Source organism: Sus scrofa, chromosome 7, assembly GCF_000003025.6.
Source record: "Sus scrofa isolate TJ Tabasco breed Duroc chromosome 7, Sscrofa11.1, whole genome shotgun sequence".
Taxonomy (NCBI): domain Eukaryota; kingdom Metazoa; phylum Chordata; class Mammalia; order Artiodactyla; family Suidae; genus Sus; species Sus scrofa.
Window position 1 is genome coordinate 64998718 of NC_010449.5, and position 16059 is coordinate 65014776.

The 16059-nt window shown below is 38.1% G+C and overlaps 1 protein-coding gene across 2 annotated transcripts in view; it reads left to right on the top strand.

Annotated features, from left to right (window-relative positions):
* The window catches only part of BAZ1A (bromodomain adjacent to zinc finger domain 1A), a 100344-nt gene that overhangs the window by 29092 nt on the left and 55193 nt on the right, over positions 1-16059 (top strand). For both annotated transcript variants that reach the window (NM_001244159.1, XM_013989047.2), the window contains 2 exon segments: positions 14526-14669; positions 15726-15827. In NM_001244159.1, the coding sequence (NP_001231088.1) occupies positions 14526-14669; positions 15726-15827 (246 nt within the window).

Below are 16059 nucleotides of genomic sequence, written 5' to 3' on the forward strand. Positions count from 1 at the left end.
TACCAGAGACCCAGCCTTTACAACCTGCCTGATTCCTGAATTGTTGTTGCAAGTTTAACAGTTAAAATTTAGAATCCTTATTTACTTGTATAACAATATAAATTGGGAGACCATCCTTTTTATACCCTAAAAATCCCTATTAAGTTATTCACAAAAATAAATAAAAATGAATTTGTTTTTCTATCAAAGAATATATAATCTTTGAATAAAGCATCTGTTGTAAATATTTTGGTATGGCCTGAACCATACCAAATTTGCTCAACAAAATTGGTCAGTGAAATTTAGACTTATCATACAAATGTATTAATTTTTTTCAGTAGTTTTTTTTTCTTTTTCCATTTTTTTTTTTTTTTTTTTTTTTGTCTTTTTGCTATTTCTTGGGCCGCTCCCGCGGCATATGGAGGTTCCCAGGCTAGGGGTCAAATCAGAGCTGTAGCCACCAGCCTACACCAGAGCCACAGCAACTCGGGATCCAAGCTGCGTCTGCAACCTACACCACAGCTCACGGCAACGCCACATCGTTAACCCACTGAGCAAGGGCAGGGACCGAACCCGCAAGCTCATGGCTCCTAGTCGGATTCGTTAACCACTGCGCCACGACGGGAACTCCTTTTTTTTTTTTTTTTTTTTTTTTTTTTTGTCTTTTTAGGGCCACACCCACGGCATATGGAGGTTCCCAGGTTAGGGGTCAAATCGGAGCTGTAGCCACTGGCCTACGCCATAGCTACAGCAACATCAGATCCAAACCATGTCTGCAACCTACACCACAGTTCATGGCAACACTGGATCCTTAACCTACTGAGCAGGGACCAGGGATATAACCTGCAGCTTCATGGATCCTAGTTAGATTTGTTTCCACTGAGCCACAATGGGAACTCTATTTTCTTCACTGTTTTAAGGGCCTTCAAACCGAATTGGCCATTAAGAACATCTATCTAATGCTTCTCAAAAGTCTTTGAATGGTAAATGTTGGAGGTGAGGGTAATTGATTTCTGTGGCATCTTCTTTATTGATTCTTTGAACTAATGCCAAGTTTAAAGAGTCAGCTGAGTCTCCACCAGGACTAAGTTCTTTATTGTAGAAGTATTATTTATAATAAGAAGAATGATAAAAATGGCATATTGCAATTAAATCACTTCTTTTCTGATATAAAAGGAAAATCAAATATATACTTCAATTTGTGTCTTGAACTGGTAGCAGGAGGATGGTGAAGTAGACAAGCAGTAGTTCTGAAGTTTCTTAGTTCCTTACAGCAGGAGATTAGAGACTAATCTCACGAAAGAGAGGAGACTATGTATAGCTACTCCTATCCTGAAATCCCTGTTAGGAATAAAAGGGAAGTTTATTTCTGCATAGTTATTACACATGTTCAGGTCTGGGAAATTAGAGGTCTTCTGAATAACTTATCTCTCCCTCATCATCTTCTACCTCCTTTATATGGTCTGTTCCATTCAGCCAATAGAAGATCACAGTGTTTCTGAATAACTATTTTTAAAATGGGGTTATCTGTCTTTCTTAGACAAATGCAGAGACCATCCAAAGAGAAGAGTTAAAAGTTAGAACTAAGAGAAATGACAAGCTAGGAGTTCTTATCCTGGCTCAGTGGAAGTGAATCTGACTAGCATCCATGAAGATGCAGATTTGATCCCTGGCCTTTCTCAGTGGGTTAAGGGTCGGGTGTTGCTCTGAGCTGTGCTATAGATTGCAGATGTGGCTTTGATCTGGCATTGCTGTGGCTGTGGTGTAGGCCTGCAGCTACAGCTCTGATTTGACCCCTCACCTGAGGACCTCCATATGCCTTGGGTGCGGCCTTAAAAAAAGAGAGAGAGAGAGAGAGAGAGAAATGGCATAAGCTAAAATAATTTTAAATGAAAGGCAAAGGAGTAATAAAAGTATAAAAAATGTCTACTCATCACTAAAGGCCAAGCAAAATTCTTTGCTTAAATCGAAAACATATGTCAAGAGAATAATTCTGAGCAGAGGTTGACACTTTGCTTTAGATAAAGGGCCAGATAGTAAATATTATAAACCATGATCCATATGGTCTCTGTAACAGCCACCTAACTCTGCTGTCATAGTGCAAAAGCAGCCATAGGTAATATATGAATGAGCATGGCTGTATTCTAGAATTCTTTATTTACGAACACTGAAACTTAATTTCATATTATTTTCAGATGTCACAAAATATTTGTTTTAAGCCATTTAAAAATGTGTAAGCCATTCTTAGCTCAAAGCCCATATAAAATAGGCAATGAGTTGAATGTGGCCCATTAGCCATAGTGTACTGACTCCTGGTAGAGAGAAAAGGTTCCTGCTTAAATAAGGGTTATAGAATAAGCTAGCCAGAGATCCCCTTTTAATATAGAACCTCAGAGTGTGGCATGGTATGGTGGAAAAAGCCTTTTGAGCCAAACTCACTTAAGATTCTGGGAATCTTCTTTGCTAATCTGTAAAACAAGTAATATCTACATTCATTTGGTGGTTGTATTAGTTAGCTTTTGCTGCATAACAAACCATCCCCAAAACTTAGTGGCATAAAGCAATAAACATTCTCATGATTCTGTAGCTGTCTGGAATATTCTTGTGTTCTGGGCTGACCTGTCTGGGGCTGGATTGTCTAGGTCACTTACTCTGGCCTTACTTATACTTCTAGGGCCTCAGACTATTTTCACATGGCCTCTTATCCTTCAGGAGGCTAGTCCAAACTTGTTCCTAGGGTGGGATTAGGGTTCCCAGTGGCAGGAGAAGACAAAACCCCAGTGTGCAAGCACATGTCAAGCCCCAGCTTGCTCCACATTTGCTAGTATTCCATTGATCAAAGCAAGTCAGACGAGCAAATCCAGAGTTATTCTGGGAGGGGACCAAGGAGATGTGATTCAGTGGGGACCATAACTGCAGCAGTGTTTTACAGTGGTTAGTATTTGTTAGGAGCCCAATATAGTGCTTGGCACATAAAGCATTCAGTAAATGTTAGATACTTCCTATGCTTGTCAGAGACAAAGGAAGAGCCTGCCAGCTGTGATGACTCATCTTTTTTTGTAGCTAGTCCCTAATTTTCTTACATCATAGTCACTGTTCTTGAGTGACTTTTGAGAGCTTAGTGTATGCAAGGCACTGTTCTAAGGTTTTTACTTATTTAATTTCTACAACAGCCATATGTGATAGGTGCCCGTTTGCTCATTTTACAGTCGAGGAGTTCATACACAGAGCTTAATTAACTAAAACCTGCCCAGTGTCACAAGTGGTGAAGTTTTTAAGCACAGACAGTGTTTCTGTGTGGGAGGGATAAATGAGTGTGAAAAAAATACTATGACTTACTATTGACTTTTCACTTTACTTGAGCATCTTAGAATTTCTGTCAAAGTGAAGAGACGTAGAATTGCATGGAATGTGATTAGATTAAGCTTTTGATCGTTCACAAGAGTGATCCTTATTGTTGAGTGTCTGAAAATTGGCATCGTCTTATAATCATTGATTCAAAGGGAAAAACACTCCTGTATTTAATCAGGTTCTCCTGCTCTTTATATTTTTAACCATTGTATTTATCAGAAGGTGACAGTTATCTTCTCTACTCTGAGCTGCTTAAGCTTTCCACTTTTTTGCTTGCAGATGAAAGAATGCTATCTAGTGGCAACAAAAGGTGACTGCATGCATGGGTGAAAGTAGAATTTTTATTTATTTGTTGTTTTTCTATCTTTTGATACAGTTTCCAGGGATGAAAAATGCAGTTATCTATGACTCTTTTCTTATAGGTTGTAAAGAATATTTTGATTTAGTACTTCAAGTATACACATTGCCAAATTTTCTGTGATTCATTCAATAAACATTGTGTTCTTGGTGCTAGTGTAGGTATTGGGAGCAAGGTAGTGAATAAGACAAGGATTAGGGACTTATATTCAAGTGCAAGAGGCATGCTCTATGCCTCAAGTTTATACAATGGTGAATGTCAATTATTTCTCAATAAAACTGGGGAAAAGGGTCATCGGTAAGTCTTATTTGGCTAGTGAATGTATCACTAACATTCAAATAGAATGGGTAAAAGGTACTGCAATGCCAAATTAATGTAGTGCTCCATTAATAATTTGCTGTGGTTGCCATTAGAATGGGCTGATGTTACCTTTTAGTTACCTTTATAAAGACATGTTTGTATCTTTCTTTTTCTGTTTATCAGTGAGTCCGTCAGCATGTTGATTTCATTGTTGTCACATGAATGTTTAAAGACCATAAGGATAATAAAAATAATTCAGATAATTTTGTTTGCGCTTCCAGCTCAAAGAATTTGAAGTATAATTTTGTCATCTTAGTTTGTTGGTTATGTAATAGCTTTTTTTTTTTTTTTTTACAAATTCTTATGTTTGATGTGCAAAAATCACGTGACTTTGATTTGACTCTCTCAGGTTGTAAGAGAACACCAGTATATTGATCTTCTTTCCATGCAAAATAGGGATTTTAACATGAATCTTTATGATCTTTATAGTTGAAATGGAAATAAACTTAGAGAAAAGGACTCCCTTTATATAGTTTTTTGCATTATAAGGAACTCTGTGGCTAGTCTTGTGATAAGTGTAGCAGGACCCATCTATATATACTTCAGTGAGATCTAACAAGTAGACCTAATTCAGTTAGCCATTCTCATATATATATCGTTTGAAGAAAAGCAATAACTTTTTTTCTTTTAAGTTAAAGAATAATTTGAATTAAATAACTTGCATTCAGATAGGCCTTTATTGTAAGAAGTCTAAACTAACAAAGCTTAATTAAAGTACATTGCTTTCTTAAGATGATATTTACCCAGGGAGTTTCCGTCATGGTGCAGCAGAAATGAATCCGACTAGAAACTGTGAGGTTGCAGGTTCGATGCCTGGCCTCGATCAGTGAGTTAAGGATCCCACATTGCTGTGGCTGTGGTGTAGGCCAGCAGCTGTAGCTCCAATTAGACCCCTAGCCTGGGAGCCTCCATATACCGAGGGTGATAACCTAAAAGGCAAAATAATAGTAGTAATAATAGTGTAATAATAATAATAAAGAAAAAAAGAGGAGTTACAAACCAAGCAAACTTATCTGACCTCTTCTTCCCCACTAGCAAGTAATCGACGTTATTCACAGTCTTTTCGTTTGAAGTAGCAGACTTGTTGAGTGGTCTACGTTTCTTCCACTTAAAATAAGTAATCACCCTTAATATGAGGGTTTTTTTTAAACTCTGAACTTTAAATTAAGCAGGTTTACTCTATTCTTACCTATACAGTTAAAGTAATTATTCAAGCATAGCATTTTTAAAATGAATGTTCTTGGCACCTGCATTATAAGAAAATAAAAGGTTAATGAGGCAGTACAGGGGAGCAGGTGTAAAGCATGCCATAGATTCAGCATGTTCCATTTTTAGAAACCCAAACTGAGAGGGGCAGTCCTTATGTCAAGTAGGTCTCCCGAGGTTTCTAGTCTTCTTCCTTTCGATATTAATTATTTATCTTTTACCCCAAATGCCTTGTAAATATTCTGCATATATTTATTCTAGAATTTGCTTTTGTTGTAATGAATTTGTATTTTAAGATACAAATTAAATGACTATTAAAACAAAAACAACTTTTGGGGAGGGATATATATATATAACCATTCCAGAATATTCTCATAAAAGGCTGTTTGCATGTTCAGCTGGTGACTGTTAGAAATTTATGGCTAATTTCTGCTGTATCTTCATCCTATGCGTGCTGCTGTTCCAGAGACTTGCTTTCACTCTGAAATGTGTTAAAGTTTGAAATGTGTTGCAGAGAGGCTACAAAAGTGCCTCTTAACTGACTGGGCCTAAAGCTCTGAAATACCCTTGGATCAATATAGTGCAATTTTTCTCCTCAACTCCAATAATAGAGTGAAAGGTAGACAGTATATGGGCTTCAGAGTCAAACAGTTAATAGCTTTGGCTCTCCCATGGTTAATTTCGTGACCATAAGCAAATGATTAAACTTTTTTGACCCTGAATTTCATCTACTAAAAACATGCAACTTGTGGAGTTGATATGAGGAGAGAAATATGTTTGTATATGTTATATACTTACCTGGCACATGAAAACTCTTAATAAGGACCGTCTTTTGATTGTCAACTTCTCCTCTGTCCGCAAGTAATGGAGCATAACTTTAATGTAGAGTTTCTGTACTCTCCAAGACCTTTCCAACTAAGCTGAGTCTTAATTGTGATTCCTTAACCTTTTTTACATGTCAGTCTTCTTTGGACTCCCTGGAACCAAGAAATTGTAACAAGTGGATTTGAAAAACTTTGTCTATTTGGAAATCTGAGACACATTGACTTGCTATCTTATAGTTAACTGAAGCTTGGTGAAACACCAGTGAGAGGTCTGGCCTTGATTAGATTAGCAGGAAATGCTGCCTGTGTTTTGGGCATGGTACAAAAGTTAATAGTAGCATTGACAATAACTAGTATAATTTGTATATAAAACTACATTATAGGAAATGTCTCCAAACGGTACTGGTTTCCTTCCCCCTTATTCCTCAGGGAAATGGTATTTCTATCTGTTAATTTTGTGTTGGTTTTATTTATTTATTTTTTTTAGTCTTTTTTTGCTATTTCTAGGGCTGCTCCCATGGCATATGGAGGTTCCCAGGCTAGGGGTCGAATTGGAGCCTTAGCCCCCGCCCTACGCCAGAGCCACAGCAACTCGGGATCCGAGCTGCGTCTGTAACCTACACCACAGCTCACAGCAACACCGGATCCTTAACCCACTGAGCAAGGGCAGGGACGGAACCCTCAACCTCATGGTTCCTAGTCGGATTCGTTAACCACTGCGCCACGACGGGAACTCCTGTGTTGGTTTTAAATAAATTAATTCTTAAATTATTGTAGCTCTGCGGGCCTACTGGAATCATAGATTATATTCCCTTAAATGGACTGTCGGACCATCTTAGACACAGTGCCAACCATTTCTGTGCCCAGCATAGCCTTGTTTGCTTTTTCTCTGGTGACAACCACCACTGCCACTTAGGAGCACTCACCAGGGTTCTGCCAGTGAAAACCATCTCTTTTTCTAACTTTAAGAAAACCTTGTCACAGATTCACTGAAAATCTTCCTTCATCACCTTCTGGAACCCTGAACCTTGTGATTCCTGGATGTCACACCTAGGCCCTTCAAAAGTGGGTCCATTTGGTTCCTTGCTAATTTTTGTGCAGTTCATGTCAATAAATTACAGAACTTTTTTACCATTAGACTACATAATTACCTAACAAGTTCAGATATAATTTCCTGTAGTTGTTCCTCTTTAGAAACACTAGTTTATTTCTATCAGCCGGTGGTGAAAGTCAGCCCGCAGTTCTTTGGACACTGTTTCCGTTTGCTACCAGTGCAGGCTTGGTAATTGGACCTTCTTCACCTTCACTGTTAGGACAAAAAAAGTTTCTTTTTTTTTCAGACAAAGATTTTGAAACCAAATTTATGGTTACCAAAGGGGAGATGTGAAGGGGGAAGGGAAAATTAGGGGGTTGGGATTGACATAAGCAAACTACTATATGTAAAATAGGTAGGTAACAAGGACTTATTGTATAGCATAGGGTATTCTACTCAATATTGTGTAATAACTTACATGGGAAAAGAATCTGAAAAGGAATGGATATATATGTGTGTGTGTATGTATGTTATGTACATATATATGTATGTATAACTGATTTACTTTGCTATATACCTGAAACTAACACAACTTTGCAAGTCAACTATACTCCAATAAAATTTATAAAAATAAAAAGTAAAAAAATAAACACTTGTTTAAAAAAGCTCAAAAAAGTTTTTTTTAAAACTGTGGCAAATAAACTGTACCATTGTAATTTTTTAGTGTATAGTTCAGTGGCATTAAGTACATTCACAGTGTTGTGTAACCACCGCTACTGTTTCCAGAACTTTTTCATCATCCCAAACAGAAACTCTGTACCCATTAAGCAATAACTCTCCATTTCTCCCTCCTTCCTGCCCCTGGTAACTTTTATCTTACTTTACGTCTCTATGAATTTGCCTACTCTAGATACTTCATGTAAGTTTTGATTCATATAATGTTTGGCTTGTTTCACTGACCATAATGTTTTCAAGGTTCATCTGTGTTGTAGCATGTATCAGAATTTCAGGAGTTCCCATCGAGGCTCAGTGGTTAACAAATCCGACTAGGAACCATGAGGTTGTGGGTTCGATCCTTGGACTCGCTCGGTTGGGGATCCGGTGTTGCCATGGGCTGTGGTGTAGGTTGCAGATGTGACTCGGATCCTGCGTTGCTGTGGCTGTGGCGTAGGCTGGCAGCTACAGCTCCGATTTGACCCCTAGCCTGGAAACCTCCATATGCTGTGGGTGTGGCCCTAGAAAAGACAGAAAAAAAAAAAAAAAAAAAGACGAAGAATTTCATCCTTTTTATGGCCAAATACTATTCCAGTGTATATGTATATACTACATTTTGTTATCCATTTATTTGCTGATAGTTACTTGAGTTGTTTCTACCATTTGGTTTCATTATCATGAATTATATTATGAACATTGGTGTACAGATATCTGTTGAGTTCATATTTTTATTTCTTTGGGTATATACCTAGAAGGGGAATTGCTGGGTCATGTGGTAATTCTATATTTAATATTTTTAGGAACTGCCATACTGTTTTCCACAGCACCTGCACCATTTTACATTCCCTTGGTAATGCACGAGGGGTCCAATTTTGCTATACCCTCTCAACACTCTTTATTTTCCCTTTTTTTTTTTTTTTTTCATCTTTTTAGGGTCGTACCCATGGCATATGGAGATTCTGAGGCTAGGGGTTGAATTGCAGCTGTAGCTGCCAGCCTATACCACAGCCACAGCAACTCAGGATCCAAGCCAAGTCTGCAATTTACACCACAGCTCACAGCGATGCTGGATCCCTAACTCACTGAGTGGGTCCAGGGATTGAACCCACATCCTCATGAATACTAGTCGGGTTCATTAACCACTGAGCCATGATGGAAACTCTCCATTTTTTTAAATAATAGCCATCTTAGTACGTATGAAATTTTATCTCATTGTAATTTTGAGTTTGCACTTCCTTTATGACTAATCTTGAGCCTTTTTTCATGTGCTTTTTGCCACTTGTATCCTACTTGGAGAAAGGTCTATTTCAGGTCCTTTGCCCTTTTTTTTTTTTTTTTTTTTTTGGTCTTTTTTGCCATTTCTTGGGCCACTCCCGCGGCATATGGAGGTTCTCAGGCTAGGAATCAAATCTGAGCTGTAGCCGACGGCCTACACCAGAGCCACAGCAACACCAGATCCTTAACCCACTGAGCAAGGCCAGGAATTGAACCCGCAACCTCATGGTTCCTAGTCAGATTTGTTAACTACTGAGTCATGACAGGAATTCCAGTTTTGAATTGGATGTATTTTTATTGAGTTATATGAGTTCTTTATATGTTTTGCCGCTTTGTCTGGTTTGTGTATTAGGGTGATGCTGGCCTTATAGAATAAGTTAAGATGTATTCTCTCTTTTAGTTTTTTGGAATATTTTAAGAAGAATTGGTATAAATCCTTTAAAACTTTGGTAGAACTCACCAGTGTAGCTCCTTGGTCCTGGGCTTTTCTTCATTGAGACATTTTTGATTACTGATTCAATCTTAATAGTTACAGATCCATTTCAATTTTCTATTTCTTCTGAATCAACTTATGTGTTTCTAAGAATTTATCCATTTTATCCAGTTTGTCAACATACAATTGTCCATGGCATTCTCTTATATATAAAATCTTTTCCAACTTTCACTTCTAGTTTTAGTAATTTGAGTCTTCTCTCTTTTCTGTTCTTTTTTAGAAGCAAATTATTTAGTCATATACTTTTAATTGAATTTGTATAAATCTCATTGTGAAAGGAAATGAGTTGCAGAGGATAAGATGCTTTGATCATTTTGGATTCACCCATATAGTCTACATTTTGCTGATTTTTTTTTTTCTCTTTATAGCCACACCTGCAGTAAGTTCCCAGGCTAGGGGTTGACTTGAAGCTGCAGCGGCTGGCCCATGCTACAGCCATAGCAATGCCAGATCCGAGCCATATCTGCCACCTATGCTGCAACATATGGCAATGCCAGATCCTTAACCCACTACTGAGGCCAGGGATTGAACCTGGATTCTTAACCTACTGATCACAATGAGAACTCCCATTGTGTTGATGGTTAAACCTTGGGGTGCTGTGGAACCAGTTGTTTCCTTCCATTTGTGTATAATGCAAAGTTCCTACCAGTAAGTCCATGGTCCTGATTTCTCTGTGCCTAATCTCAATATTAGATACTGCTGGGAAAACTAAAGATGTTCTCCTAAAGGAGAATATAAGCAAGCATATGTTAAAATGCACGCTAATGAAAATAAGTGCTGTGATCTTACAGAAATCCACCAGCTTCCCAAAATGAATCAGCTCTAGGTATACTCTTTGTCTTTCTGGATTGTTTGATTCTGTTAACTTTGGGTATAAGTGACAAAATTTTATTTTGACATAGGCAAGAGGTTGAATTATCAGTTTATTGATTCAAAGGGAAGAGTAAACAGCTAAACTTGAAATAGAGCAAGGTACAGCTAGATCTGCAGAACAGGAATAAGAGAATGAATTACCTCTAGTATCCTTGCTATATCTCCTCTCTTCTCTCACTGCATACTGGCCTTTTCCATGTGGCAGAAAACGTGGCTGCTCACAGCAGTAGAATTTTACTATCTTTCAGATTCCATGATGGGAGGGGGACTGATTTTTTACTTTCTAGATTGCAAACGTTTAAATTGCAAAAAAGATGTACTGGCTCAGCAAAAAGGTGCCCACCTGTTAACAACTAACTCTGGCCAGGATTTTGTGGGAACATATCAGCTCTACCACTACCATGTGGAAAAAGGTGGAGTTTGGGGAGAATGAAGTCCAAGAAAGAGTAGGGCTGAATGGACAGGCAGTCTCAAGAATGCCCACAATATATCAAAACTTGTTTATGGTAGGGATAACCAAATGAATGTTACAGTGAGCAAATTGTCTAATCTTGAGCCATTTTTTCTCAGTGAGTAAGGCTTTAGCCCATTGGTAGGTATTTATGTGCTTAGTATATTCTTGGTTAATAAAACACCTGGATTGCTTAAGAGTTGTAGAGGTGCTTGCTGTAGATAGAATTCCAGCAACACACTCTCTCTTTTTAACCTCCTTACTATACCCTGCTTTTACTTGTGACTCTCTTTTTTATCACATACCATAAAATTCACCTATTTACAACCATCATTACAAACTAATTTTAGAGCATTTTCAACTTCCCCCGAAAGAAAGCTCACACCCCTTAGCAACCACTGCCCATTACTCTTCTCTCTCATCCTCTCGCCATGTCCCCCTACCCCCAAGTTCCTTTCTATCTCTGGATTTCCCTATTCTGGATATTTCGTATAAATGGACTCATGTATTATATAGTTTTTTTTAATATAATTGCTTTAATTTAGCGTAATGTTTTCAAGGTTCATCCATCTAGCATACATGAGTATTTCATTCCTTTTTTTTTGCTGAATGATGTTCCATTGTATGCATATACCAAATCTAAATTATTTATCTGTTGAAAACTGGCACAGTAAAACTAAGATTGAGGAGGAGTTCCTGTTGTGGCTCAACAGTAATGAACCCAACTAGTATCCGTGAGCATGTGGGCCGATCTCTGGCCTTGCTCAGTGGGTTAAAGATCCGGCGTTGCCATGAGCTGTGGTGTAGGTTGCAGGTGCAGCTCAGATCTGGCATTGCTGTGGCTGTGGCTTAGGATGGCAGCTGTAGCTCTGATTTGACCCCTAGCCTGGGAACTTCCATATGTGGCAGGTGCAGCCCTAAAAAGCAAAAAAAAAAAAAAAATTAATAAATTTAAAAAAGTAAGGTCGAGGAATATTTCACTTGTGGTTAGTAAATCTGAAATTGTAGCCCATAAAATCCAGATAGAGCAGGCAGGGGTAAGGAAGCCAAAGTAGGATCAATAGAGTTAGTGAATAGGAAGCTTTCCATAGATCAGAAATCACAGGAGTTCCCGTTGTGGCGCAGAGGAAATGAATCCGACTGGGAACCATGAGGTTTCAGGTTTGATCCCTGGCCTCCCTCAGTGGGTTAAGGATCCAACATTGGTGTGAGCTGTGGTGGAGGTCCCAGATGCAGCTTGGATCTGGTGTTGCTGTGGCTGTGGTGTAGGCCAGCAGCTGTAGCTCTGATTCAACCCCTAGCCTGGGAAACTCCATAGGCCTCAAGTGTGGCCCTGAAAAGCAAAAAGGAAAAAAAAGAAAGAAAGAAAGAAAGAAATCACGCTAAAAGTTACAGTGAGAATTTAAAAGGTTATAATCAGGAAAATTTCAGAATTTAAAATAGTGAATGCTTTGAAAAGCTGTAAGGCCTAATAATCTGTATAATGAGGTATATTATGCCAATATTTGATTTTCTGAACACTGCTTTAGTTAAGACTATAATTGCTGAGAATCTTGATAAATTGACCTTTAAAATGGTTTTGTCTTGTTTTATTTTTTTAAAGTATAGTTGATTTACAATGTTGTGCCAATATCTGCTGTACAGCAGAGTGACCCAGACACACACACACACACACACACACACACACACACACACACACTCTCCCTCTCTCTCTCTCTCTCTCTCTCTCTCTCTCTCCTTCTTATATTATCTTCCATCATGGTCTATCTCAAGAGATTGAATATAGTTCCCTGCGCTGTGCAGTGGGACCTCCTTGCTTATCCATTCTAAATGTAATAGTTTGTATCTACCAACCCCAAACTCCCAATCCATCCCTCTCCTTCCCCCCTCCCCCCAGGCAACCACAAGTCTGTTCTCTATGTCTGAATCTGTTTCTATTCTGTAGATGGTTTTGTTTGTCCCATATTTTAGATTCCACGTATGTGTGATACCATATGGTATTTGTCTTTCTCTTCCTGACTGACCTTACTTAGTATGAAAATCTCTAGTTGGATCCATGTTGCTGCAAATGGCATTATTAAGTTCTGTTCTATCTATACGTTATATATATGTAACCACATCTTCTTAATCTATTCACTTGTTGATGGACATTTAAGTTGTTTCCATGTTTTGGCTCTTGTGAGTGGTGCTGCTATGAACATATGGCTGCATGTATCTTTTTTAATTATAGTTTTGTCCAGATATATGTCCAGGAATGGAATTGCTGGATCATATAGTAATTCAGTATTCAGTTTTCTGAGGAACCTCTATACTGTTCTCTGTAGTGGTTGTACCAGTTTACACTCCCACCAACAGTATAGGAGGGTTCCCTCTTCTCCACACTCTTTCCACTATATGTTATTTATAGACTTATTAGTGATGGCCATTCAGACTGGCATGAGATGGTACCTCATTGTAGCTTTGGTTTACATTTCTTAATAATAAGTTGATGTTGAGTATTTTTTCATGTGCCTGCTGGTCATCTGTATGTCTTTTTTGGAGAACTGTCTATTCAGGTCTTTTGCCCATTTTTCCATTGGGTTGTTGGCTTTTTTGCTGTTGAATTGTATGAGTTATTTGTATATTTTGGAGATTAACCCTTGTTGGTTTCTGTGTTTTATTTATTTATTTATTGCTTTTTAGGGCCACACCCACAGCATATGGAGGTTCCCAGGCTAGGGGGTGAATCAGAGCTGTAGCTGCCAGCCTACACCACAGCTCACGGCAACGCCAGATCCTTAACCCCCGAGTGAGGTCGGGGATCAAACCTGCATCTTATGGATCCTAATTGGGTTTGTTAATACTGAGCCATGAAGGGAACTCCTTTGCTGTGTTATTTTAAATTGTAGTTAGCCTTTACTTAAATTGGATTTTAGGAGTTCCCATTGTGGCACAGTGGAAACGAATATGACTAGTATCCGTGATCGGGTTCAATCTCTGGCCTCCCTCAGTGGGTTAAGGATCTGTTGCTGCAGGCTGTGATGTAGGTCGCAGACATGGCTCAGATCCCGTATTGCTGTGGCTGTGGTGTAGGCCAGCAGCTACAGCTCTGATTTGACCCCTAGCCTGGGAACCTCCATATACCGCGGGCGCATCCTTAAAAAGCAAAGAAATTGATTAATTAAATTAATAAATAGGATGTTAACATACTTTCTCTCTCTCTTTTTTTTTTTTTCTTTTTTGCTTTTTAGGGCTGCATGTGCGGCATGTGGAAGTTACCAGGCTAGGGATCGAATTGGAGCTATAGCTGCCAGCCTAATCCACAGCCATAACAACATGGGATCTGAGCTTCGTCTGTGACCACACTGCAGCTCACAGTAATGCAGGATCCTTAACCCACTGAGCAAGTCCAGGGATCTAACCCGCCTCCTCATGGATACTAGTTGGGTTCATTACTGCTGAGCCACAATGGGAACTCCCAACACATTTTCTCTTTTTTAAATCAGATATATTAATAAGCCATAGTATCTACAAAATTGCTTTTCCCTTGTTCAAAATAGACTGCTCTGAAATGTTCGATTATAAAATATGAAATGATTTGCATTTTTAAATGCATTGTTTTCTTTCAGGTTACAGTGTAGGATTTTGGAAGTCCTCCCTCCATCACACCAAAATGGTTTTGCTAATGGACATGACAGTTGTATAGATGGGGAAACTATTATCATTAGTGATAGTGATGATTCAGAAACACAAAACAGTTCTTTTCAAAACGGGTAAGTGATTTTTATTCATTTTTAAAATGTTTATCGGATTGGCTACTGACATCTCATTGAAATAATTTTTTTTCTTTGATCCCACCCTTCTTCCTTTTTAGTCATACACTAGTATACTGTGCATGTGATTCAATAAAAATGTTAGAATTTGCAAAATTGAAACTTAACCTAGTTAATTCTAGTCAACTGCTCAAGAGCAGTTGAAGCTCACTTCATTCAATTATAATCATACAGTCCAATTTTGTTTCCTTGGGAAAATTCATTCTGTATGTTATTATTCACTTAAGAGTACATATAGTGAAGAAACTCTGTAACTTTCTGAAGTTTAATCAATTGACAACTTTAGTTAGCTGAGTGTTCTTTGCAGAAGAGTCACATAAATCCATGTAGACTGGCGCTTTTGCTCTTAGAATACATAGCTATGAAGAAGAAAGATTAAAAGCAAATCCAAGAGCTGTTTGTTTATAAATTTATCTAACCTAAACTGGGTAGGTACTCTGCTTATTCATTTGGAGTGAATTTCTTCACCCAAGAAAAATTTATTGAATGTTTATTGAATGTTATTGAATGTTAATTTTTCTTCACCCAAGAAAAATTTATTGAATGTTATTTACCTAACATAAAATAGTACAGTATTTTGGCTGATAGAATGATGAGGCAGGAATTCCCATTGTGGCTCAGTGGTAACAAACCTGACTAGTATCCATGAGGTTGTGGATTTGATCCCTGGCCCTGTTCAGCAGGTTAAGAATCGAGTGTTGCCGTGAGCTATAGCGTAAGTTGCAGACTTGGCTCAGATCTTGTATTGCTGTGGCTGTGGTGTAGGCCAGCAGCTGTAGCTCCAATTTGATCCCTAGCCTGGGAACCTCCATATGCCTCGGTGTGGCCTTAAATTAAAAAAAAAAAAAAATGGTGAGGCAAATCAGTAACTTATATAAAATCATAATTAAAATAAAAATGCATGAGATTTTGTTATAATATGTTCTTAAAACTAGATTTGATTTAAAATATCTCATTTCCAAACTATTAATCTATTTGTGTCTTTGCTTTTTTTAGGAAGAAAAAAGATGCAATTGATCCCTTACTATTCAAGTACAAGGTGCAGCCCACTAAAAAAGAATTGTATGAGTGTGCTATTGTTAAAGCAACACAAATCAGGTAAAACTCCATATCTTCTCTTAAAGTAGAGTAATTATGTTTGATTAAGGAGATTTGCTATGGAACAAATGGGTAATTGTAAGTGATTGCTTCCTTTTTTAAAATAAATGTACATTTATATGCCCATAGACTGATCATTAAGAAGGATCCCAGGAATTCCCGTTGTGGCTCAATGAGTTGAGAATCCCACTAGTATCCATGAGGATGCAGGTGTGAACCCTGGCCTCGCTCA